This window comes from Pholcus phalangioides, unplaced genomic scaffold (genome assembly GCF_987345545.1).
Source record: "Pholcus phalangioides strain wild (caught in Gottingen) unplaced genomic scaffold, Ppha-v1.0 ptg000011l_1, whole genome shotgun sequence".
In the NCBI taxonomy this organism is placed as follows: Eukaryota; Metazoa; Arthropoda; class Arachnida; order Araneae; family Pholcidae; genus Pholcus; species Pholcus phalangioides.
Window position 1 is genome coordinate 54,367,579 of NW_028301604.1, and position 25,881 is coordinate 54,393,459.

Below are 25,881 nucleotides of genomic sequence, written 5' to 3' on the forward strand. Positions count from 1 at the left end.
ATCTTGTCTTAACCTAACTGCATGTTAGAAAAAGGAAGGAAATGCATTACAGATAATAGAATAGGTACAAAGTAGATTTCTTTTTTCACCCTCACCTACCTGTTCTCTTTTGCTCTTAGATGTATATAGAAGAAGGAAACATTATGGAGGTAAAAAGAACTACAGTCGAATCCCTTTATAACAAACTCCAAGAGTCCGTAGAAATCACTTTCTTATAAAGAAATTATAAAGGAATTACAGGTTTTTGCATTGTTCCTACGTGAACTTATCTGGGGGATTAGAAAAGTGTTCACTATAATGGTACTTATTAAAACAGGATTTGACTACTTTTTTTTATGTAGGGTTGCAACAAAGCTTTGCAGTGATGAAAAGAAATGGGAAGAGCTTATTGGAATTTATTCCACTGACGTTTGGACGCAATATTATGTCCTTGATCGTAAAGTGGTTAACTGCTTTATTGTGGCTCTATGAGGTTTAAAGAACAGCGCAGTCAGAAAATTTGCTAAGACATTGCATGTGTAAAACAAAAGAATTGGCAGCAGTTAGGTCTAAAATAGCGGTTCTCAACTGGTGCTCTGCAGCCACTCAAGGAAAATAAAAAGAGACAGTAAATTTGAAAAAAATAATTATAAATATTTTTGTATAGTAAAAATAAATCAGTAACTTTTATGGGTAAATAAAAAATAGGCCTACGAGACTCCACCATAGAAATTATATACCATGAACAAAGAAGTGGTACCGGTTTGGAAATCAGTGGGATCACGCACAGAGATCAAAGATCTGCAAGGGTGTTGAGAAGAAGGAAGTAGCATTTGACTATGGTTATGAGCCCCAAAGCAGAATATGCCAAAATCTGTGACGTACGTTGCAGAACAATCTGGAAGAAATTTGAGAAAAGTTTAGTGTAGAAACACTATTATGGGGATTTTTACTGTCAGAACATGTCCAGTCAGCCGAGGGTTCGTTGCAGAACAATGCAAAACATTCTGCTTTGGGGGTTATGAGTAGAGTCATGCATGGAGTTCTGCAATCATCAAAACAGGATTGGAATCAGCAGGACTTGAGAAGGCAGTGAGACAGAGAACGACCATTAATGATTTTTATTCATGAGTACTCGGCAGCCTTGAAGCATAGAACAGATAGTGGGAGTGTCAGCTGGTCGAGACTGAAGTGCCATTTTGAAGCATGGTTGTGATTAAATACATCTCTAAAATCACTGAACTGTATGTTCAATGTGTAATGAGGCGTAACACACACGCATCCCCATTGACATTGGCATTCCAAATGGCAACCTCAGAAAACAATTTCTTTTCCCACTAGAATAGTTCATGACACGTGGCATCAAAAACATCAGTAAGTAGAAAAACCTAGCTTGTTTGGTGAACAGAAACTACTTATTATAAATATAAACAACATGATACATTCATAGCATTAGATAGACATAGCATAAATTCAAAACAAACATAACATGCATTATCACAAAAATTAGAAAATTTGCCTGGTTGTAATATATACAAAAATTTCCACGTTTTCAAGACAAATAAAATTCAATTGGTCGAATGGTCATTGACCAATTGAATTTTATTTGTCTTGAAAATGTGGCAATTTTCGTATAATAATAAGGTTTTTTTTGTCTGCAGGGTACTGAAGATTCATTTTCCCCCCTGGTTTACAGCTGTAAACAGTAAAAGTAATTTTTCCATTGACCTATCTATATTACTAAGTCATATTTTTTATCCTTTTTCTCTAGACATACATAATCATTCAATAACTATCATTGTAAAATACTCATTGTTGACTCAAGCCGCTAATGCCAGAACAGGTTAAAAAGAAGGATTAGGAATTTGATATTGCTTTGTCAAGCCTGGGTTCAAACAATAATGTTTCAGTAGTGTTTCTTCCACTAAACTATCACATGCTTGGTTAGATTCTGCCATACCTTTGGATATACACCTTGTCATCTGTGTTAATATTATACAACAATGAACTCTCTCTGCAAATTATCATTGTTTCACGCAAATATATGAAGTTTTAAAAAGAACTCTGACTCATTATCTGATATTTTGATGTGCTATAAAATTCCTTTTAAATTATCGCGTTAAGTGAAATCAGTGTCACTAATAAGGTAGAATGCAATTATTTAGGTATTTAAGATTTGAACTAATTTCACTTAGAAAAGATAGCTCACATGGTGGCTCTGGAATGTACATGCATAATACATTGAATTACAAATGCAAATCAGAAATAGTTATCGATGAATGTGAATCAATATGGGTTGAAGTTAATTATCATAATTCAAAGGAAAGCACTAGGTTATCAGTGAAGAAGCTGCAACTCAATATTTCTAAATCAGTTTGCATACTTTTCAGATCCTGGCAAAAATCTTTGAATACTGTGTCATTACCAATAAAATTGGAACAGGATAAGTTAAAGCATGCCAATTCGGTTAGATACCTCATAGTTTTAATTGATGAACATCCTTCATGGGGTCTAACCATATACTAGAAGTCAGCAAATCCTTAAACTCCTATATATACATATTTTCGAAAGTAAGGCACTTTGTGCCTTTTTATGTAATGTGCATGTTATATTTTTTAGCTTACTGCTTGGAAGTATGGTCATCTACCATTCAAACATCTCTGCAACCCTTGATAATTGCTCAAAAGAAAATATTGAGTGTGATGAAATTTGTCTCATTTAATGAGCACGTGTCTCCTTTCTTTTTAAAACTCTGTCAAATTCTTCCATTAGATAGCTTTGTAAAATATTTATTAGCTATAATAATATATGAATCAGTACATAAAGCAACACATTCCCTCTTTTCCTATCCCTACACACAGATACTCAACAAGATTCTCTAGCAGGAACTGTATCCCGACCTTTACAGCGAGAACAAAGTTCAAGAAAAATAATTTTTTTCTGTTGTATTCACATTTGGACTTCTCTGCCATTGAATGTAAAAAATAAATCCTTAGCATTGTTCAAAATGACTGTATTTAACCATCTTTTTGATGAAAATCACTTGGAATGAACAGCGGGCGCGAGTGCATCTGTATATGCATACAAAAGCACTCATTGAACCCTGCTGTTATCACAAGTAAGAGGTTTTCCTCTCCCCTCCTCTCGATAAATAACTATTTTCTGGGAATCCTATCTTTGCCTTAAATGTTACTTTAACTTCTTCTTTTTTTAACACCTGGGGGTGCACCACCTTCTGATTCTTAATAACCAATCATCCATATGTAAGAATCGTCTCGTAAGAATCACGTTAAGAATCAAGCTCCGAATGAAACCACGGTGTGATTGTTAAAAGTTATTCTTAAGATCACATGACAATGGACAGGCCAAAAAATTTCCCTTTTGGGAAATTTCGCCATTGACCAATCAGCACCCAGCTAAAAATTAACAACTTGTTGTTGACAAGATAGGGGAGAGGAAAAAAGAAATTTTAGAGCTACGCTTGCCTGAAATAATGGCAGAGATTATTTCAGCAAATGTGAATGTGGTTGAGAAGAAATGATAATTACATAATATTTTTTTAACATGTTGCAGTAAAAAACAAACATTCATACTTAATCATCCGATATGATTCAAATCCAAAGATTCACCCAACGTTCATTGGGATGGATCCCTGCCACCCTCCATAAAGAGGGGCTATGCCATATATGCTACGGTGAAAGTGATAAAGAGCTGTTATTATATGAATAATCACCGATTTCGGTAAGTTTGATAAGTTTTGCTCATATACCGTGAATCTATCACATTTGTAGCTCATTATGCATAATCATCAAACCATGGTTAATGCAATAAATGAGTCATCGTTGTGTTTACATTATGTATTTAAGTGAAGCGAACATTACAAGACTAACAATAATTTTTATAATATGCTTCATGTTTCTTTAAATTAATTGTCATGGCGAAATGAACGTGGTACTGTACTGTACATGTATTGCATAGCTGCTTTGTGGTCAAATAAAAATAATTGTGATCAAATAATACATCAATATTAAAAATCATCATCACTTTTGTAATGTTGGCTTTTTTACGTACACCGAAGCATGTGAAAAAAACAAACGCAGCAGCAGGTAAATAATGATTTTTAATTTATGTACAATTATATTTCGGCCGATTAGAGTTTTATCTCACATATTTTGTAGAAGAAATTCAATTTTCTCCAAGTTTTAAACTAATAAAAAATTTCAAATCTACAAGTTCCTATAATATGAAAAAAATTGTATTTACGACTCATCCATCACATCATATTCATGGATTGAAAATTTGAGAATTATGCATAATCACTGGTAAATGTGATAAATGTAGCAAAATTTATCAAACTTTATCGAAATAATCCGATATTTTATCACTATTATCAACATATATGTGCTGTATATAGACTCCAACAATGTTTTCAACTCTCCCACGTAACTGTCAGATAACTTCTCGATATAACTTAAAAAGTTAGACGAATTCCTTATTTGGAAATAAAAAAATGCATTGTTAAATTTTTTTTCTCCATTTTTTTAAAATATGAATCATAAAAAAAAACTATTAAAGAAAGAATTGAAGTTCGATCATGGGAGAAAAAATTGTTTGCTAAGAAGTGGGCAGCTTCGGTTCTTAACTACGGAACAAAAACGATTCTTAGCTAAGAATTTGGTAGCAAAATTCCCTCTCGATTCTTAACTAAAAATCAAATCCATAGTTAAGAAGCGGATTCTTATTAAAAATCAGAAGGTGGTACATCCCCAGTTCTCCATAACCAAACTGTTGAAATGATAATACCAGATTTTCTAAACGGCACATGGGGTCTTCCATTCATGTTCTTATCAGTACCCCTACTTACCCCATACTTTATCTTTCCCCCACATTAACACACCTCATGAAGTGACTTGGTCATTCTTAAAAAAATATATTCTTTTCGCTGATTGGTTCTTCTGAACTAATCAATTATGAACTTTTTGCTGAAGCTGAAATTTTATCTATTTTTAAAAAATAATAAAGTTTCAAATTAACTTCCTTTTGTTTTACTAACTGCGGTTAGTAAAGTGCTACAATAGCAATGTCACAATAACAAAATAATGAATGAAATTACTAAAAAATTAAAGCATTTTGTTTAAAAAAAAATTCAAATTTAAAGAAATATCATGAAATGAAAAATTAATTGAACCTGATATCAAAAATTGGCAGTTATTAATAAATATAACAGGTAAATTTAAATGGAAACAACAACTTTTTTTTAAATTTTTGGTTGTGCAGACGGTTTACATCAAATGTCAATTCTATTTATTTTAATTTTTACTTTTGTTTATTTTTTTTCTTTTCTATATTTAAAAAATTGTCACTGAATTAACATTAAAAAAACTTATCAGCATAGAATTTTATTTTATCAGCTTTTGGTTGTCATCCACTTGTTAATTTGATTAATAAATATATTTACACCGGTTGGGCCAATATACTCAGGTCTTTTTATCTATCTTTCAGATCAAAAGCAATAATATGTATGTGTGTCAAATATAATTTTTTCTTTCTCTCTTTGTATTTTCTTTCCAATATTGTAAAAATATGTAATTTGATTATAAACTCTAATTTGTATATTTTTTTGTAATTGACTGAGGACAAATAAATTAGGTTAATAAATCCATTTGAACAAGTTTCATGTGATTGACCCTCACGTATGTATACACACATATATATATCGTCAACAACCATTATCTTTTGTACAGAATGGGCAAAAAGTCTGTAGAAACTTCAAAAATTCATAAAAACCGGAAAAATAATCGAAATAATTTTTTTTGCAGGGTTAGCATCGCTAGGTCACTGGAATTTTTTTAAGACGGGGGAACTCAAAAACATCCGATAGGTTGCACTGCCGTACACAAGTCAAAGAAACGATATGCAAATAAACAGAATGCCTCCAAATCGTTTATTACAGCAGTATGTATTCCACATGACCATCGCCACAGGGGATAACACATTGCAGGCGAGTCACAAATCGAGCAGGTCCACATATATGGTTTATAACGGTGAACTGATTGTGGATTAGGAGCGCAAATTTTTATAACCTAATGTGAATATTTCCACTGAAGTCGCTCGTACCAGTGCCACCTATCGGCTGTTTTTATTATGTTTTTTCCTGTCTTAAAAAATTCCAGTGACCTAGCGATGCTAACCATCAAACCATTTATTTCAGTTATTTTTATAGTTTTTATTCATTTTTAAAGTTTCTACAGACTTTTCGCCCACCCTGTATGATGCTGTTAGCTTATAGTCAACTCCAATTAGCTTTCTTATCTCATCCCTCAGTCTTGCTTGCCTTTTTCGAAGTTTAAAATTTCAGGGATACACCAGTTAAAAATATTTATGCTCCTGTTGTCTAGCAATGTGTCATACCTATTTTTCCATTTCAAACATTTCATTCTTTCCGTGTCATCACATGCCTTTGTTTAGCTTCATATTCAAATTGGTCATTTTATGTCTCTTCTAATGATGTCCAGCATACATCTTTCCTTGTTCCTTTTCAGGGTCTGCAATCTTTATATTATTTTGTACTTCAGTCTTATAAGTTTACATGTTTCAGCTCCATAAGTCCATGCATGGTCCTGGTTGTGTGCTTTTCTTTTCAAGGAGAGTGGCATGTTCTTTTTAAAATTATGTTGTTTTTGTGAAAAATACCCTGTCCAGCAATCCTAGTTCTTTTATTTGTGATGATAGTGTCAATAATTATTTCTTGTCCCAGGTGAATGCAGCTTTGTATTTTTTACATCTATGTGTTTTTAAGCTAAGATTCTTCAAGGCAAAAATATACATGCATATACAGTGAAACTTGATATAACAATAAATTCCTCTGTAATGATATTTTATGCTGGAGGTAAAGAGCACAATGTCCATTTTTTTCAATAATGAAGTAACACTATTAGTTTTCTTTACTTTTGTCACACTATACAGAGGTATAGGACACCAAGTCCTGTTTCAACAAATAACAGACACATTTATTTTATAAAACAAGCAAGCTGTATAGAAAGATACAAAAAAAAAAAAAAATTAAACTGCTCTCCTGTAAAATTTCTCTTCTGTGACATGGGCCCTTTACCTCCGGCATACAGATATATTATTATGTACAGTGTGAAACTTCACTATCTACAACGATACTCAATATAAAGATAAATTGCTCAAAACCATATTTTTCAAATCTTGTTTGGAATTGTCTATAGTTGAATGCTAACTCTCTCTCAATATAATGATATCCTTTACTGAGATAAATCCCTCTATAACAATACTTTTTTGTGCAGATTTCGAGTCTTCTATAGCTATATTTAGGGCCGGACTTAAGGGGGTGCGAAAGGTGCGGTCGCACCGGGCCGCAAAACTTCAGGGGCCGCAATTCTTCCAAAAGAAACACTCTTCTTTCTCAGCAGATGTTTTGGAAATTTTTGATTAAAATTTAATTTTTTCCCCTCATTAAACTATTATTGATTGTGAAAAGAGGCTTTCAGTTTAAAGCCCTTATAATATCATTTTTAGTGTTATTAGCTATGGCATTAGCTTATTTCAAAGACAGAAAGAGTGTATGCAGGTGGGCAGGACCGCAACTAGAGGGGAGCATGCGGGTCTGGTGCCCCGGCGCTGAACCAGAAGGGGGCGCCGAATTCACCCTTTAACTACTACTTCTACATTACAAGGGGTGCCAAAATGCCGGCTGTTCCCGGATGACAAAGTATTTAGTTGCGGCCCTGCAGGTGGGGTCACGTTCTTTACCACTGGAAAAGTTGAGCCTTTCTCTCTCCCATTAAAGAATAACAGGGCTATATTACAAATCAAGAAAAACACATGCTTAGGGCATCAAACGAAAAGAGATATCACAAAAGAAATCTAGTAATTTTTTGCCCTTGAAAACCGTCCCTTTCGTTTAAGTTACCATCTGGTCTGGAGGGAGATACCAATAGTGCGCACAAGATGATCCGGCGGTGCTTCTACTATTGATAGTAGCCTGTAGCATGGACATCTCTAGATGATGACTGCCCCGGAGTGAGGCAACTTCCACTGCCATTCAGAGTGTTAATTGCATGCCTTCCTGGGAACCTTTGAACTGACATGATGTTTCGCTAGAGATGCTTGAGAACTTCTTTGAAATTTTCAAACACCACCATCTGAATCATTGTCATATATTCCGGAAGATGGATATACAATGTATAAATTCTAAATTTTGACAATTTTTACTATTGAACTTCCAAAAAAAAGGAAGACGTCTTCTCCTCAATCTGATTACTCATTCAGTACAGTACCGGCAATAGAAATATTTTGTTTCATGAACAAAGAATTCATGCATAAAAACATTTAAGAGCACAAAGGTCTGAAAATTTAGGATGTAGGCTACGTTGCTTGTAGTTCATTCTCTGATAAGTCAGTGTGTTTGCCTACTATCAAATAAATTATACACTGGTGTAAGAAATTAAGAGAATTTGCAGGCTTGATCAATTATCTCTAGAACTACTGTACCGATTTTAATGAAATTTGATATGTACATACATTGATACAATACAAAACAAATAACCACTCAATAATTGTAATACACACGCATGATCGTGCGTAACACTCGTTGGAGTCAGAAGGTATGAAACAGCAGTTGCAGAATAAACAAAAAAATGGGTTAATAGGGGGTATGGTCCCCTCTTACAGATATACAGGTCTCGCAGCGTGATTTCATACTTGAAATAAGGCAGTTTATCTCCTGTGGCAATTGGTCCCACTCGTTCAGCAACACTGTTTTCATTGCCTGGATGGTTCCCGGAGGGGGATTGCAAGTTGCAATTGCCTTCCCCAAAGCGTCCCAGACATGCTCTATACGGTTAAGGTCTGGAGATCTGGCTGGCCAATCCATTCGACGGATATCCTCACTCTCTAGAAAATTGTCGAGCAGAAGAGCTCTATGTGGCCTCGCGTTATCGTCTATTAAAATGAACTCAGGGCCAACTGCACCCCTGAAAAGGCGAACATAGGGCTCCAAGACCTCATCCCTATACCTCGCACCAGTCACAGTGCCTCTTTCAAAGACATGGAGAGGTGTGCGGCCATCCAATATGATGCCTGCCCAGACCATTAAACCTCCTCCGCCATAATGGCCGATTTTGCGGACATTGGAGGGTAGGTAGCGGGTCCCTGGTTCTCGCCATATGAACGTACGGCGAGAATTGTGCGTAGGCTAAACCGGGACTCATCAGTGAAAAGAACGGTCGCCCATTGATCCATTCTCCAATCTCTATGCTCTCTGCACCATGATAAACGGATTCTCCTGTCCGTAGAAGTGAGCGGGACACAAACAGCAGGTCTTCTTGCAAACAACCCTCTCTCATGAAGTCTTTTGGAAACAGTCACACTTGATACATGGGTTCCTGTGGCTGCATACAAGTCACGAGAGAGCTGAGAAGCTGTAGCACTCCTGTTACGCCTCGCTATAATCGACAAATGGTGATCTTCTCTGACCGTCGTGGCTCTTGGACGACCTTGCCCCCAGGCTTTCTCTCGATGGATCCGGTATCCTGGAACTGTTTCCATAAGTTACACACGACGCTGGGCGTTAAATTGAACTCTCTACAAATCTGGACTTGAGATTGGCCTGCTTCTAGCCTCCCCACAATTCGCCACCTCATTCCATCATCTAAACGTTGGTGGTTACTCATTTTTACTGTTACAATTTGAAATTAACTGATTGCTGCAAAATAACACCAAGAAATTCGCCGAGGTGTGCTAGCGAACGAAATGCGTCTTAACTTACGCGCACTTATAAAGCCTTTCTCTACTGGCTCTGCCTACACACACATGCACGCTTACGTATTTGACGTACAAGATTTGCATTTTTGTCTAGAAGCAGTAGTTTTACATTCAGTTCAGTTCTTTTCATGAAATTCGATAAAATATGCAAATTCTCTTAATTTATTTCACCAGTGTAGCTAAGGTTTAGGCTGATTGCAGCTAGTGTTGTTAATATTCGACAACCTATATATCAAACCTATTCAAATATTGAGATTGCAATCTTGGATTTTATTTGTGGCAAGAAACTCTTGGTTTTAAACAAGTAATAACATTGAAGAGCTCACATACAACGAGTCTTACTTATAGCATTTTCCAAAAACTCGTCATAAAAAACGTTCGTTGTAGGCAGGAAAACGATTTAAACGGGAAATTTCGATAAGCGTTAGTAAAAGTTAGAAAGTTTTCTTGTTTAGTTTTAGTATGACTAATTTTCGTTATTCTAAGTGGGAATGTTGAGCGAAATATACTATAGTAATTTTAAATTAATCTACATTTCAAATACAGTTCCAAGTTTCAGAATTTTTATTTTTGGGAATCCCAGTATTTGATTCGGGAGCAACTGCATGAAATCTTTTTGGAGGGGCCGCAAAAATTTTTTTGCACCGGGCCGCGAAATTCCTAAGTCCGGCCCTGGCTATATCTTTAAATATTTTCACTCAAAATCACATTCAACATGTTTTTAAATTCTTCACCAGTGTTTGTTCTTTCAAGGGTGTTTAGTAACATAAGTACTTTGAACTATCTCTTGTTCGAAAATGTTAATGAAGTTTCAGCAAAGTGACGCTACTTTCCGCATGATATAAAAAAGTGTTGTGCAATAAACTGCTTTACAGGGTGAAACAAACCAACTGAATTTTATTTATCAACTAATCAATTATAATTTTTTGCTGCAAATGAATATACTTTTAAATTCATTTTATCTGGGTGCTAATGATGGCAGTTCAGAAGAGATGCCAACCACAGCATGAAAGTGGTAGCGCCTGATTCGAATGCTACTTCTCAATATAATGAAAACCCCTCTACAAAAATATTTTTCTTTTGGTCCACAGAATATTGTTATATCGAGGTTTCACTGTATAAGAAACTTTTACTCATAAAATGTGAATAAGCATGAATTTCTTTTAATGAGAGTAAGATTTTTGAAACATTTGAAATATTTTTTATTAAATGCTACTCTACAGGTCTGCAGAGGCATGCACTAGGGGGGATGGGGAGTTGACATTGCTCTCCATTCCTAATGCAATCAAAAATTAAAAATGCTTTTGAGAAAAAATAAAAATGTTAAAATTCCTTTATATGCTGTTTTAATCAATTTAAAATATAAATTTTTTTAAGATTAGGTGACTATATAAAAATTATCCTTGCAGAGATTCTCTGTCCCCCCCAACTTTAAAGCAGTGTGCTTCTGCAGGTCTGCATGATAGACATCTGTTGTAAATATTAATAAAAATAAAATCAGAACTTTTTTTTTTGTGTTCTTCCTGCCTGAACCCACAGGCTATTGAAATAAGAGGACTCGGCAAAAATGTTTTGTTGGGAAATAAATACTGTGAGACTAAAGATTTATTCAGTGCTCATCCACAGCAGATGACCATTAACTTGAATCCTAGTGGTTCACTCAAGCTGAGCCTTGTGATAACATGGAAGTGAGTTTGCATAGTTCTATACCTATTTATATTCATTTCTGATGAATATTTTGGTTTTGTGTAGCTGATTAAGTTTTTATAGACATTGTCAGATAAGAGATTTATTTTTTGAGCTCCAATGTTGTATGCAACAGATGTTTCTTAACACTAATGGTTGACATCAGGAGAACTGTCAAAACTGGAACAAAACATACATTTTTTATTGCCTCAGGGTATCTGCGCATGCAGCAAAGTTTATGTTGGTATCTGTGGTTACACACAAGAAGAACATGAAATATGATGCAGATTAGGACAAACAAAAAAAGTCAGCTGTGGTGAAGCATGCATGTTCTCACAAATAACCACAGAATTAAATTCAGTGAAACCCAGATCATAGTAAACGTATAACTTTTTCCATGCATCTACAGCCATAGAGATCCACAAATACAACAGGAGAGAAGAGCCAGAGAGAATTAAGCTGATCTTGGATCACTGCTCTCAGAAAAACCGAAACTTCTCTCTGCCACATCCAGCAATCAAATGACAGCAGCAATGAATAACCCTGCATATATCTCAATCAGATTCTTCTACCCCAAGAAACACATTTAATTCACTACCAGCTCTAGACCAGACAAATCAATCTAGTGGCAAAAGCACCAGCCAAGCTGTTCAGAGCTATAATTCAATTTGAGGAATATGAAAAATAAAATTTTTGTTCTAGTTTCTGATTCTCCTAATGATGCCAACCACTAATGTTAAGGAAATGTTAAACACTAACCAATGCATACAAGCCTGAAAATGCATCGCTCATTTAGATTTCAGTTTATAATGGTATCAAATGGTTTAATATAAAGAATGAATTCTTTATATTAAAATGGAATCTAAAATTCCCTGTTCTAACCTGTCTACACTTCATCAAAAGGCTAGAAAACTTTGAGAACATCTTAATAAATTGATGGTGCAACATGTCTACCAACTGAAGTCACTACAGTTGCTTTCAAAAAAAATCGGACAGTCAGTTTTTTCCCTTGAAATCAAATGCAAATCATGTTATGCAAATCGGAATTACGTTGTATAATGTCTATCTACTTAACTCTTAAACTGAGTTAATTTTATAGGAAAAGAAATTTTATACAGGGTGTTCTGTTGATGGACTGACAAACTTAGAAGATTGTTAGTAGGCATCAAGAGGAACAAAAATTGCAATGAAACGTGGTGTCGCAAACCATGTTGGGAGGGTGAAAATCTCGAAAAACGTATGCACAGGCTCTGAGTCCAGAGGAGACGAAAGGTGGATGTCAGTTGATCGCTGAATGTATTTGTGGGTTCACTCACCATATTTGACGTAAGCAGCATTGCGAAACTCATGCGTTGGGGTAGGATCACGCTCTGTGGACGATGTAAATTAACGCTATTGCGGTAGTAAGCACACGTAGCAGTTAGTTGTCTGTTTCAATGAGTATCATGATGGCTGATGCCTGAATTGGGCAATGTACCTTATTTTTCTGCAACACATCCTCCCTGAATTGCTTCAAAGTGTGCTGACCACAGTGCAGCAAGGCATGTGGTTCATGCATGATGGTGCCCGCCCCTGCACATTTTTCCCGCAAGGTGCATAATTATATATTAAGCAGCCAGTACTCCAGTGATTCAACAGGAGATATCAGTTTCCTCCATTTAAACAAAGTAGTTGTAACATCATGGTGTGAGGTTTCTTTGGATCATCCTGTGCTGGTCTTTTGGTGTGAATAACGCATCATGGACCAAAAACAATATTTGGACATGTTATCATATGGCAGAATTCAAATGCTTCAAGGATAGATTTCTCAACAAGACAATGATCCGAATCACACGGCCAAATCTGTGACGTCGTGGTTTACTGCCAAAAAAAATGAGAGTTCTAAAATGGCCATCAGTGTTACCTAATCTATATCCAATAGAGAACCTATGGCATGTGCTTAAACGTCACTGTAAAGCTACAAAGTTTTCTAATCTGGATGCAAAATTTCAATTTTTGCAGCAAAAATAGAAGAAAATACCTGTCAAAAATTTAATGGATTTGGTAGACTCAATGCCCTGCAGATACAGTGCAGTAATTAAAGCCATGAGGTGCCCTACCAAGTTCTGAAAAATGTTATTTATTATGTTTATTTTTGATGGTTTGATAATTCTTGTGAATCGGCCAACTTTTTTTTTAACTTAAGTTTGAGTATTTTTGTTATAAACAAAGTATATGATTCGATTACGGGATTATTTTCAGATATGTATTTCATTAGTAGATAAAAATGGAATCTATATGCTTTATATGCCGATTGTACCCATGCATTGAAATATTTCGGCAAAAATAAGGTTGGCCGAATTTTTATGAACGCAACTGTAGGTTTCCTTAATTAGAGAAGGTCACCGAAGACAAGATAAAGTCATAAAATAAGAGAGCCTTTGTATACCTAAGTGTTCAGCTTTCTGAAAATTAGTTACGTCTGTAGACAACTCAGAACATGAAAAATTGATTATAGACACCTTGTATAATAATTTATCAATAATTAATTTAATTTAATTTTTATAATTTATCAGCATATGGCCAAATGTCATGAGTTTTATATGGTACAAGGTGATTCAATGTATTGCAATTTTTGTTTTGCTGATTTAAACTAAAAATCAACAAAAAAATGTTATCAACGAAAAAGTTCATTTTTATAGCCCCAATGACTATTTTATTAAAAGTAACATTATCAAGTGTATTACTGTTTAAAGGCAATAATTTTTTTTTTATTTTCAACTGCAAGAAAAATGTGATTTGTATACATACATAATGGTTTTTTTGGTACATGCACATACTTTTTTCTCAGAAGATCAACAATTATTTATTTACCATTAAACAAGGTTACTTTGCGTCACTTTGCTTTTGCATGGAAAATATAAAAAATTCCACTTTCATAATTGCCAGAAATCAATTTTAATATTTACAATATCTTATTTTGATATGGTGCTTACTAGAAGATGTTAAGTAGGCTACCAGATATGATCCTTATGAACTTCTGTCATTTATTTTGTAATAATTTATATATTTTTGAAAAATGGCACAAGGTAGCTTCATTGAGCGAGTAACTTTGCATCAACTGCCAAACTAATTTAATGTTAATGTAACATTCCAGTGAAGCATTATTCATTGTATGTAAATTTGCCTAATTATATTCAAAAAAAGGTTTGCATTTTCACTAACTCATAAAAACTATTTTTTTTAACAAAATTACTTGAAAATGTATTTCAAAAATCTTGGTACGATTTCCGCTTGATTTTAAAAACCGCACATCTTTAGAAATTAGTCCTCTTATTCTGGACAATATGCAATTTCTTTGAATGTCTTTTCCAGAAACGAACTTTTAATTTTATTAGCTAACTATTGAAGTCTATTAGAGTTTGTAAAATTGAGCGTTCATTGAATATTTGAAAAAATACAATGCTGTACACATAATGCATATATTGTTGTAATTTCTTCTTGACATTAAATCTATTTTAAGTTTTGGCCTAATGATGGCATGGAAAAATAAATTGGCTCAAAATTTATGAGTAACATTTTTTAAACGTGATAAAAAGAAATTTCCATGTTACTTGGCCTCATTTAGTTCAGGAACAAAGAAGAATTGGCTTTTTTATTTAATCTTTTGCAGTGGGAAAAATCTCCAATTATGTCTTTCTATTCATACAAAAGGACATCTTTTTATGATGGATTCCAAAACTTGCTAGATGTAGCCACTTCATGTCAGATGCACCACTATCATAAAACCTTTTAATAGCAAAGAGATAAAGACACTCCGAAAATTCAATTATCATAAATGCTCCCCTTTGCTAGCTAATAGGTTCAGTTTTGCGCAATTTCACATTCACCACCCCCTACTAACTTTTGAAGGCATTTCTATCAATAGATTCCTTAATTTCTTCATCAGATATGTTATTTGTGGCACCTTTCTTAATAGGTTAGGAAGTCTAAAAAAATCTGCTTAACTGATGAAAAATAAAATGGTGGAAAACTTTCAAAATGGTAGAACTCTGATTGAAAACCTTATTATAGAGAAATATAAACACTGCTTAATACCAACATAATAAAGAAGAAACTCAATGATAAATTAATGGTGATGTTATTATGAGTTATTATTTTTTTAATAAATCTACATCACTGATTGCATCTTTGTGGCTCTGTTTCATTTTTAGTGGCAATCTTGAGGGAATTTGAATAATCAGATAACTCAGTTTCACAGGAATCTAATCAGGATGTTGCTTCAGACTTAAATTGTTTAGCTTCATTCTGGCTACAGTTTTTGACTTGTATGGACATAATTTTTTGTCAAACAACCAGTAGTTAAGATTTAGTAGCCAACTGAAGTAAAATTCCTGGTTAGCTTGATAGTGGTTACACAATATTTCTCCTTTGAACACAGCATCTATAATGTATCAGAAATTTTAAGAAATTTACTTTTTTAGTTTTCTTTTACATTGTCTAAAAAATTTAATTGATCTAAATACCTAAGTTATGAACATTTTTATGCACATCATATTTTTTGCTGTAAGCCCCCAATCGGTTGAAAATACCACAGTCAAAGAAAATCTGTAAAGTTTTTGTGCAATGTAACCACCTAATTAGCTTATGTGGCACATCTTTTTTAAAGTACAAAATAAAATTTAATTTCATATAATTACTGTCACCTTTTATTTCTCAAACATATTTGTTAGGAAATGCTCATAACCAATACTAAACAGTTGAAATTTAATCTAATTTGTTGGTATTTGAATGTTATACATCAATTTCCATTGACAATTTCTTGGAGATTCAAACAAAAACTAACATGGGCTTTGTGTAATATCAGTGTAAATATATCAAGCCTCTAAAATTATGACTCTGAAAAATTGAATATTACGCAAATTATATATATATATATATATATATATATATATATATAAATATATATATAAAAATATAGACCAAGAAACGTGGTAGTAGTTTTCTTAGTATTTATTTTGTATTTTTTTCATTTGTAAAAAAATTGTTTTATACATGTTTTTCACTTTCAATGAGTATACACATTTCAAAATCTGTTGAACATGTGATTCAGTCCTGTTCATGGATTTCTGGATGAGATGCCTCTACATTCAAGGCCATCATTTGGTTCTCAGTCAGTACTTACCAAAGATGAAATATTCGGCGTATTGAAAATGCCTCAAGATTTCCAGGAAAATACTATCCTTGAAAAAGAGGTTTGTTTCATTTTTATTATTATAAAGTTTTTCAATCTTGTTACTCTACTTCCCATTAATGTATTGTATTTTTTCTCTTTGAGTAAGATTTACATTTCTGTTCTGGGGTTTTGTTCCATTACATGTTATGGAGGTAGTTTTTGGAAACTAGTGATTTGCTGTTGATATTCCAATTTCAGGAATTAGTTCAACAGACCTATTCTTCCTGCGAGGAAATTTCATCTATTGCCAATGAAGAAAGTATTCCAATTGTTTCTACTGAAAAGTGTGTTGTACAGCCAGCTTATGGTTTTTCTAACTCTTTGCTGTTAGATTTCGATACATATTCTCATCCTTTTTGCAAGGGTACTCACAAGACAAGTATTGACAATAACTTGCAGATATGGTCATCAGCACAAAGTATAAATAGTTCTGAATACAACAGTATTGAAATGGCAAGTTCCTCGGAATTCTCTTGCTCAAATTCTAGCAGACTTCAAGATGGTTTACATAGCTTGTCCTTGTGTTTGGAGAACATTCTCATACAGTATCCCGAATTACAAGAACTTTGTAACACTGTTTTAGAAATTGAAAATCTTCTCAAGGTAATCAATTATGTGCATATATTTGAAGGAAAAATATTTTTGTAACTGCAGTAATAGTATTAAAATTTTTGGTACCTTAAAACTGATGAGGTAAAAGAAATTCAAGATATTAGAGAAATAGTTTATAAAAAAAAAAGAAATAACAAAAATTTAATTGAGAAAACTATTTTAAAACTATTTTAGCACATACTAATAAATCTATCGGTCAAGTTATGCAATTACAGTAAAAGTAATTGCTTAAGTACAGGATGTTTTTTTAATTAAACTGGTAATACTCTGAGTCATCTGTAGCTTCATCTAAGAAATAAAAAACATCCAACTTGGTAAGTGGATTAATGACAACATGGGAAGAAGGATTCTGCAAGAAAAGTTTTTTGTTACAAATATTGCTCATGGGGCTAAATGGGGCACTGTGCAGTGTAATAAGGAGTTACAAAGAGACAAATTAGAAAGACAAAATTACAGTGAAATGTCACACTTTATTTATCACATTGACTTCCGCAGCAAGGACATTGACATCCTTCAATATCACTGCTGTTCTTTTGAACCACACTTTGCATTCTCTACTTAACATTTTCTACGGCCAAACAAAACGCATCACAATGAATGTTCATCACAGTCTGTGATATGTTGTCCCTTAAACTAGTCAAGTTTTGGACATCACCAAGATAGAATTTGGACTTGAGATCTTCAGCCATGCAACCAGAAACTTGCAACTAATGACCTTTTGGTTTGTTAAGTAATGTGGACTGTAATGAACATTACTTGTGACATTTCTGACACAATAAAAGGAGATACTAGAAAGTTGCAAAAAAAGTTAAAGAAGTAGTTCTGATAGAGGTGAATGCTGCTCAAGCTCAAATATGCCCATGTCGAGTTTTCTGCTTGTAGAAAAAGGCTTTTAAAATTACAAAAGAATAAAATAAAGCATGCATGATTTTGCAAAAAATAGCAAATGATTTAAAAGTACAAATTAAAGCATAACTTATGCTCCAAGAAGTTTATAGAGAACTTGGATGAAAGCATTGTAAACCTAAGTTTCTTAATCCTCTAGTCACACGGGCAACACAAGTGTCGCCTTTCATATATTTTATAAATTTCCACAGGGTACATTATTATTGTGTTCTATATAGATAGTAAATAAAATACTCTGCGATTTTATATAAAAAAAATTGTCCATGGCTTAGAGGGTTAATCATTTACTTATCACGGATTCCCTTCATGCACCTGATGCCATGTACACCTAGGATTAAAACTATTGAAACTATTGGTAATTATTTGAGTATTTTAATCCTCAGAATATTGAATCAAAGATCTCAGAACCCCTAAAAAGATGCAGTGGATTCCTGGAGGTTTACAGTTAAAGAACAACTGTTTTGAATGTAAAAGCTTTGTTCTCATATATTTTGCATTCAGTATAGCCCGTGCAACATTTTGGTTAATGACAATCATTGACCTTTTTACCATTTTTACCAAATAAAAATGTTGCATTAAGAAATATAACTTTCTATTCGTACCTTATATGCACAAAAAAATGGATAATCTTAGATATGCATGTTCAATGTCCCGGCACATATGCTCACTTTTCAAATTAGGTTCACTCATTATTTATTCACTTTTCTTGTTAAGTTGCTCTTATTTGGCAGCACCCAGGGCTGACAATATACAGAGGTTTGATGTATATGGATTTGTAAATGTCAAATGATTTATCAGAAGCTAAATTATTTATCACACTATTCAAGAGGGAGAAAAACTTTTGTTACACTCAATTTTAGGGTGTTATTTATAACTCAAAACATTTCTGTGTGTTGTATGTATTCAATGGTATTTTCTTTTTGGAAGACAAAAAATGTTTTTAATTAGTATCTTGAAATTTTCATTATTGAAAATATGATTTCTTATGTTTTTCATATTTCTTATTTTTTCCTTGATGTTAGAAAACTATTGTTGTCTGGATGTATCATATTCACATTACTAATGTACAGTATTACTGATAGTGGTGTGTGATTTACTTGTCCAATCAATTCAAAAATTATTACACTTTTACAGTTCCAGCAGCAGAAGTCTTTAGGTTCTGATGTTAGCATTTCAATAAAAAGTGCTTTAGGATGCTTTGATTTTTTGAATACTGCTGTTGATGAAGATGATGAGGTGGATGTTAGCAGTGAAAGGTATATTGAAAGTATAAGTTAATATAACATGCTTGAAAGAATATTATTATTTCTCTTCGTAGTGTGAGGAAAATAATTATTTCATACTATCCTGAAAAGATGGTGTTCAGTAGCACATTTTTTACTTTTTAAATGTATACGGGTGATTCTCGCAAAATTGGCCTAAATTGTGTCCCCGGCAGTTTACATTAGATGCATTTGACACAGAACTTTCTTTTTTGTCACTTTCTATCTATATTCTGGTTTCTGAGAAGTCACTACTGTTTTTAGTTTTTTCATCAATAGATTTTTCTTAAATTTGCTTGAACAAATTTTCATTTTTTAAGGAAATGTCCTTCTCCTGTCTGTCCTCAGCTCATTTTATCAAATTTTAAAATGATAACTTTCTATCCTAAAGCAAAAATATATGCTTTTTTGCAATAATATATTTTTAGGATCAGAGTATACTTTTTTATAGTTTTAAATATTATTTATCAATAGTTAATAGCTGAATGAAAAATTTCCCCAGCTATTTTTTTTTCATTCGTGACACATTGGTTCAAGTCTTAAAACAAATGCCACCTATCAAATGTTGCATTGAGAAGGTTAAGAAGAATGTAGCCATTACATGAACTGCCTTTTAAATCAATTAGAATTATAAATTCACATATTAGGTTTATTCTGGAAAAAGGCGTTTTAATTAAATGTCTTTCTGGATATGCTTTTTTTGTGAGAAATATAAATTGAAAATTATTTTCACTTTACCACGCGTTTCAGTTCAGAGACATCTATTATTTCTGAAAAGCATGTGTTTTGTGCATAAATATGTTGTTTCCCCCATAAACTTGGTGAACAAGACACAAAAAAGAAATAAAAATGCAAATAGCCAAAAAATTGTTCAGAGTATCAGTGCTTGTCCAAGTTGCAAATGAGCTACCAAAATAGGTGGAACATTTGATTGTCAAGCATGAAACAGGCAAAATGCCTCGTCGGATTTGCCTCTCTTAAATTTAAATCAATTTTTTTCACCATGCATTTTTAACAAACTTCATTGCTGACTATATTTCATTTATTAGCAGGTAAAGAAGTGTTCCTAAGAATTGTTTGAAGTAAATAAGTTTTTTAAATCATCTGACGATAATGAGAGCATTCGTAAAAACTTGCGTGATGAAACTCTTTAAACACTCATATCTCAAAAAGTATGCAACACACAGCAAAAGCAATGGTATCATCCGATGTACATTGCAAAGGTGCATTCAATGATATCACTCCAGTTTTAATATCTCTTCCCATCTGGACACCAAGCTTGCTGCCCTGATTTGTAACAATTTTTTTCCCTGCTATATCTCAAAAGTATGCAACGCAAGTCAAAAGCAATGGTATTGTCAGATGCACATTGCAAAGGTGCATTCAATGATATTACTCCGGTTTTAATATATCTGATCACTAGGACCGCTGTTTGATTGATAACAAATTGTTTTCTATATCTTGAGCAGTTCACAACAAAAATAGACGACATTGGTATGATTTGTTAGCCATTCCAAAGACAAAGCCATAGTAATGACATAAAATTATATCAGTACTTACAGCATGATTCAAGGCACCAAAAACATATTCATGTCAAAACTACCCAATTTTTTGGTTGATATTTTTTTTATTTTATTTTTATTTTTTTTGTCCAATTTTGTGAGAATGACCCATACATATATAAAGACAAAATGAATATAACTGAGACTTTTCTATAATATATTTTAGCTATTATATAACTGAGCTGGGCTGGAAGAGATCTCAGCAACGGGATAAGTCCTGTGGCAAAGTTCTGGCGTTCATTCAAAATAGCTATTATATAACTATTGTATTATATCTAGAATTCAAAAAATTCAGATACCAAAAGGGTTATGCTGCTTAGTATTAAACACAACTGCCACTGACATCTATGCACTTTTTAAGTAACCGCCTGGCAGTCGAGTGGTTAGGGAACTAGCTTCTCACTGTGCAGGTCTGGGTTCGAATCCCGGTTCAGGCATGGATGTTTACTAACACTAACAAATTCCCTGGGCGGATCATGCTGATCCCTTGGGAATACGTAAGGATCACATTAATAAAAAAAATAAAAAACATTTACATTTCTTTTTTACCCTACAGTCATTAAAAGAAATCAGGCATTTGCAAAGCCAATTTCACTCAAAGTACTCTACCTCTTCATCCACTAAAAAATCTTTTGAGCAGCTCTGTTTTCAGGGTAAACAAATGATAATCACCAGGTCATAAGCTTGGCAGGTTTTTAATGCAGTTTCTGTAATGCTTCTTTTATAACAAGGGTTTCTGCGGGGAGCAGTAGTGCAGGTCGATAAGATACTTGCCTAAAGTACCAAAGGACGTTTAGAGGTGTCGCGAGTTCGATACCCAGATTTTCCTTGTCAGAAAACTTTCTTTACACAGGGATACCACAGAAACGGCGACACAACCGCAAAAAAAATTATTACCGCAGGGAGTCCCCATCGTGGGGTTAGCTCACCAACCCCTCAATGAGTATAAAAACAAGCCTGCCATTTGGAATCGGCAATAAATTGTAGGTCCCGGGGTCTAATTAGCCGTCGTGTGCAGAAAATGATCGTGGTGCAACAAAAAGGATCAAATGGTCAAGGGTTTTGCATTGTCCTGCAAAAACAGAAAACTGCGAACGGGCATATGATGTCTTGTTGATCACCTTATATAACTCTGATAAATTTCAGTTTCTTATTCATGACTTTTTTATACTTTTTCTTAGCTTAGTCTGTTAATTGATTTCATAAATTTCATACTTGCCAACTACTAAAGATTAAAGCACTTAAGTATGGAGTTATTGAAAATATTCTTAATACTAAAGGAATTTTTTTTCTTCAGTTATTATTGTTATATATATTTTTAAATGTATTACTTATGCTTTAATTTATATGAAGTAAGTACAGTCAAGGCGTGTTTTCATGAGACCGTATGGACTTAATAATTAGTTCATAAAATCGAAAGTGTGTAGATGGGAGAGATGAAAAAAAATTACGGAAATAAAAAAGGAATTAGTCTAGTCTTATTTGCCTTCATTGATGATTTCCATAAACATCACTTATTTTTGCTTTCTTCATCACAACATTTTTTGGTAAATATAAGATTCCATAGAATTGATGTAGGATAACAACATCTCACGCAAATCTTGCTTCTCTGGAATATTTTCAGGATTGTGGAACACTGCTGGAACCACTTGTCGTAAAAATTATCTTTCACTGACCTTTGATTAGAGGACTCGAAGTAATTTTTTGAATCCAATACTTTATACAGCAATTTCTCCCTTTGTAAGCTCTTGCACATTAATTTCTTTCAAAATATTTCTTTTATCCATTTTTAATAACAATCTTTTCCACTTTGTTGACATTGTGAAGAAGAAAGTAGACCAGACCAGAATCAAAAAATTTTCCCATCACAAATGGGCTGATTATTGGATTACAAATGCACCCATATAGGCCTATAAAGAAGAATATAAGTTGACTTGGAAATGGCCTATTATAACCTAATGAATCATACCATTTCTGAAACCACCAGTTTATCCAATCCTAATGTACAAAAAGTGAATTGAAGATGTGTTGTCAATGCATCCGATATGGTGTGTATTTCATTAATTTAATCGTTTATCTATTAATACTATTGATTATATTTCAAATTTATTGATCTATTATATGTCTATTTCTATTATATGCATTATATCAGCATATGCATGCTTTTGTAGTGATAAAAATTTCTTAGATATGTCAAATTCCGCACAGAAATGTGATGTGGCTCTTCGGACCATAGTAAAAGTTTTACTATGTTTTCGGACCATATATAAAAATTTTGATACACAAATGACATCGTGAACTAAAAAAGTTTGGGAATCACAGCTCTCTATACTCTATATCAGTGGTTTTTTTTTGCCCATGGTTGTGGGCCATTTAGTAGTCATCGTCTTTTAAATAATTTATTTAAACTCATGGTTAGCATTTTCCGGAAGATTACATCGATGGGAGGGCCATAATATGTAATCTGTTGAAAAGCTGCATGGAGATAATTACTCCACATGGAGAGATAACGTCAAACAAGTCCTTCCAATGGAAAAAGGTATTTGGAAATTCATTTCTAGTGAAGAACCGGAGCTGGATCCTGACATTGCAACCAGCAAGGAATTTGGAAACTACAACCTGAAAGATTGAGCCTATTCCACGATCTACCTCGCTATTGAAAATGAATACAGAGCTCTTATCTCAGACACAGCTGATGGCGCTATGGCTTGGAAGAAGCTGGAGGAACATTTCCGACCTGATACCCGAGCTGGCATCATCAGTTTACTGGATCAGTTCTTCGACTGCTGATATCAAGAGGGAAAGGAAATCGGTCTGTTTGCGGCAAGACTCAAAAAGATCTATCTCGTCTCCAAGATGCTGGTCATCCTTTAGAAGACCTGTATCAAGCCTTCCAGTTGATACATTACCTGCCAGAAGATTATAAAGGTATTGCACAATTTATATATTGATGGGATGACAGGTCATTCAAATTTTATAATGTCCTAAAAGAACTTTTGGCAGAAGAGAGTCGATTTAAACAGAGCTTTAATGACGTTGATAACGTTGCTTTGAAAGTCAAATAGAAAAGAATTGCTCTAGTAAATTTCCAATTACTGAATGTGCTAAAAATAAGCCAAAATAAATTCCAATCTGAAAGATTATGCATGTGAAAATAGTAATATTGGAAAGTCTAAAAAGAGCTAGTTTCCCATCTTATGGAACTGTGAGATCCAAAGAAGTTCTTGCATTCTTGTCTAAAATACCATCTTTGGAGGAATGCCTTATAGTTTCATATATGATTATATAGTCGTAGAGCTTTCATGATCCAAAGAAGTTCTTGCATTAATACACTCAGATTTATGGGGACTGTCTAAAATACCATCTTTGGAGGAATGCCTTCCGTGTATCCTTTGGAGAACAAAAAGCAAGTGTTTGATACATTTTTTCAATTTAAGTCTATGGTAGAATGTCAGACAGGAAATAAATTAAAACCTCTTAGAACTGATAATGGCTTAGAATATTTGTCTAAAAATTTCAATACAAATTGTAACAGGAGGGTATCAAATATGAAAGAACATACATATTCCCCATGAGATGAATGGTGTGGCAGAAAGATACAACAGAACTGTGATGGAAAGTGTTCTAACCTAGTTGCATAGTTCTAAATTGCCATCACGGTGTCTACTATCACGGAAAATTCACAAGTCATGGAATGCAGAAAAGGTCACGGAAGTTTCGAAAAAGTCACAAAATTTGGGTGAAGGTCACAGATGATCCTCTGAGATTTTTTTTTTTACATTTTTTCCCCAAAAATCCAGGCTTTGGAGAAGCTGTGGCATTCAATATTTTTTTCTACTCTCAGGTTTTATTCCTACCTATTTTGCCCCGGAGGGATGGATGGTTGAGTAGCAACAGAAAAGAACAATGTCAATGTGTAGCCACCGTACATTGGGGCAGACATTATATGGGTGAGACAAAAAAGATATTTAGACTGGATAAACAACAAAGAACTTTTTTTCTTTAAGTGTTCTCAGGATCATGTGATAATTCCTAGAGGGTGGGGGAGGGAACTGTAATGCATCACAGCAGTAGGTAGGGGCTCTTGGGAACAATATAGGTTTTCTGTAGAAAAGACATGATCTTCCCCTCCCCCACATCATGGAGCAGGGCTGTTTTATCTTTGGCGGGCCCTCAAGCCATAGTTTTCACTATGTGCAGGCTCTGTAGTGAATTTATGGCATAAAAAAACAATAAGGGTGATTGTCCCAGGCCTTAGGGCAGCCTGTCAGCCCAATCCCTTGTGGGGGCCAGGTGAAAGGGTACAGATTTTTTTCCCCCGAAGGAAGAAAAACTTTTTTTTATCGTCCATTTATTTATTTTTTATCTCATCAATCTTTACCGACTAGCTGTAGCAAACGACAAAATCATACAGTATACACATGCAACAGAACGAGAGCGCTCAAGAGAAGATAGACATCAGACTTGTTCGCCATTAATTGTGTTGCAACACAACATTTAGACCGAATTTAATGGAGTACCACAATGTTTTCAAAAGTGTGCATCGCGACTCCTAGGAGTGCTGTGGCAAGCTGAAAATATTGATTTGTGCGCCTATTTATGCTTTGAAGTGGTTCTTTTATGTGATGAAAATATCTGTCAAACATTTTGAAACATTTTGGGAATCTGTCGATGAACCATGAATTATGCAAGGGAGGATGCTGAGAAAAGAGAACCATTGGAATACGGTGAAAAGCGATCTAGACCAACACCTAGGCATGACGATAGAGCAAATAACAAGCATCTAATATTGGACTATGAAAAATGTGAATAGTAAAAGGAATATGTGAAATCCGTCCTTCAGAAGGGACCTTGGTTGGTCTAGTGCAGC

The 25,881-nt window shown here is 33.9% G+C and overlaps 1 protein-coding gene across 5 annotated transcripts in view; it reads left to right on the forward strand.

Annotated features, from left to right (window-relative positions):
* Nucleotides 1–25,881, forward strand: part of LOC149080571 (rho family-interacting cell polarization regulator 2-like) — a 185,943-nt gene that overhangs the window by 78,511 nt on the left and 81,551 nt on the right. For all 5 annotated transcript variants that reach the window (XM_089239709.1, XM_089239708.1, XM_089239707.1 and 2 more), the window contains 4 exons: nt 11,308–11,456; nt 16,547–16,688; nt 16,868–17,272; nt 19,322–19,443. In XM_089239709.1, the coding sequence (XP_089095835.1) occupies nt 11,308–11,456; nt 16,547–16,688; nt 16,868–17,272; nt 19,322–19,443 (818 nt within the window). The remainder of the gene's footprint in view (nt 1–11,307; nt 11,457–16,546; nt 16,689–16,867; nt 17,273–19,321; nt 19,444–25,881) is intronic.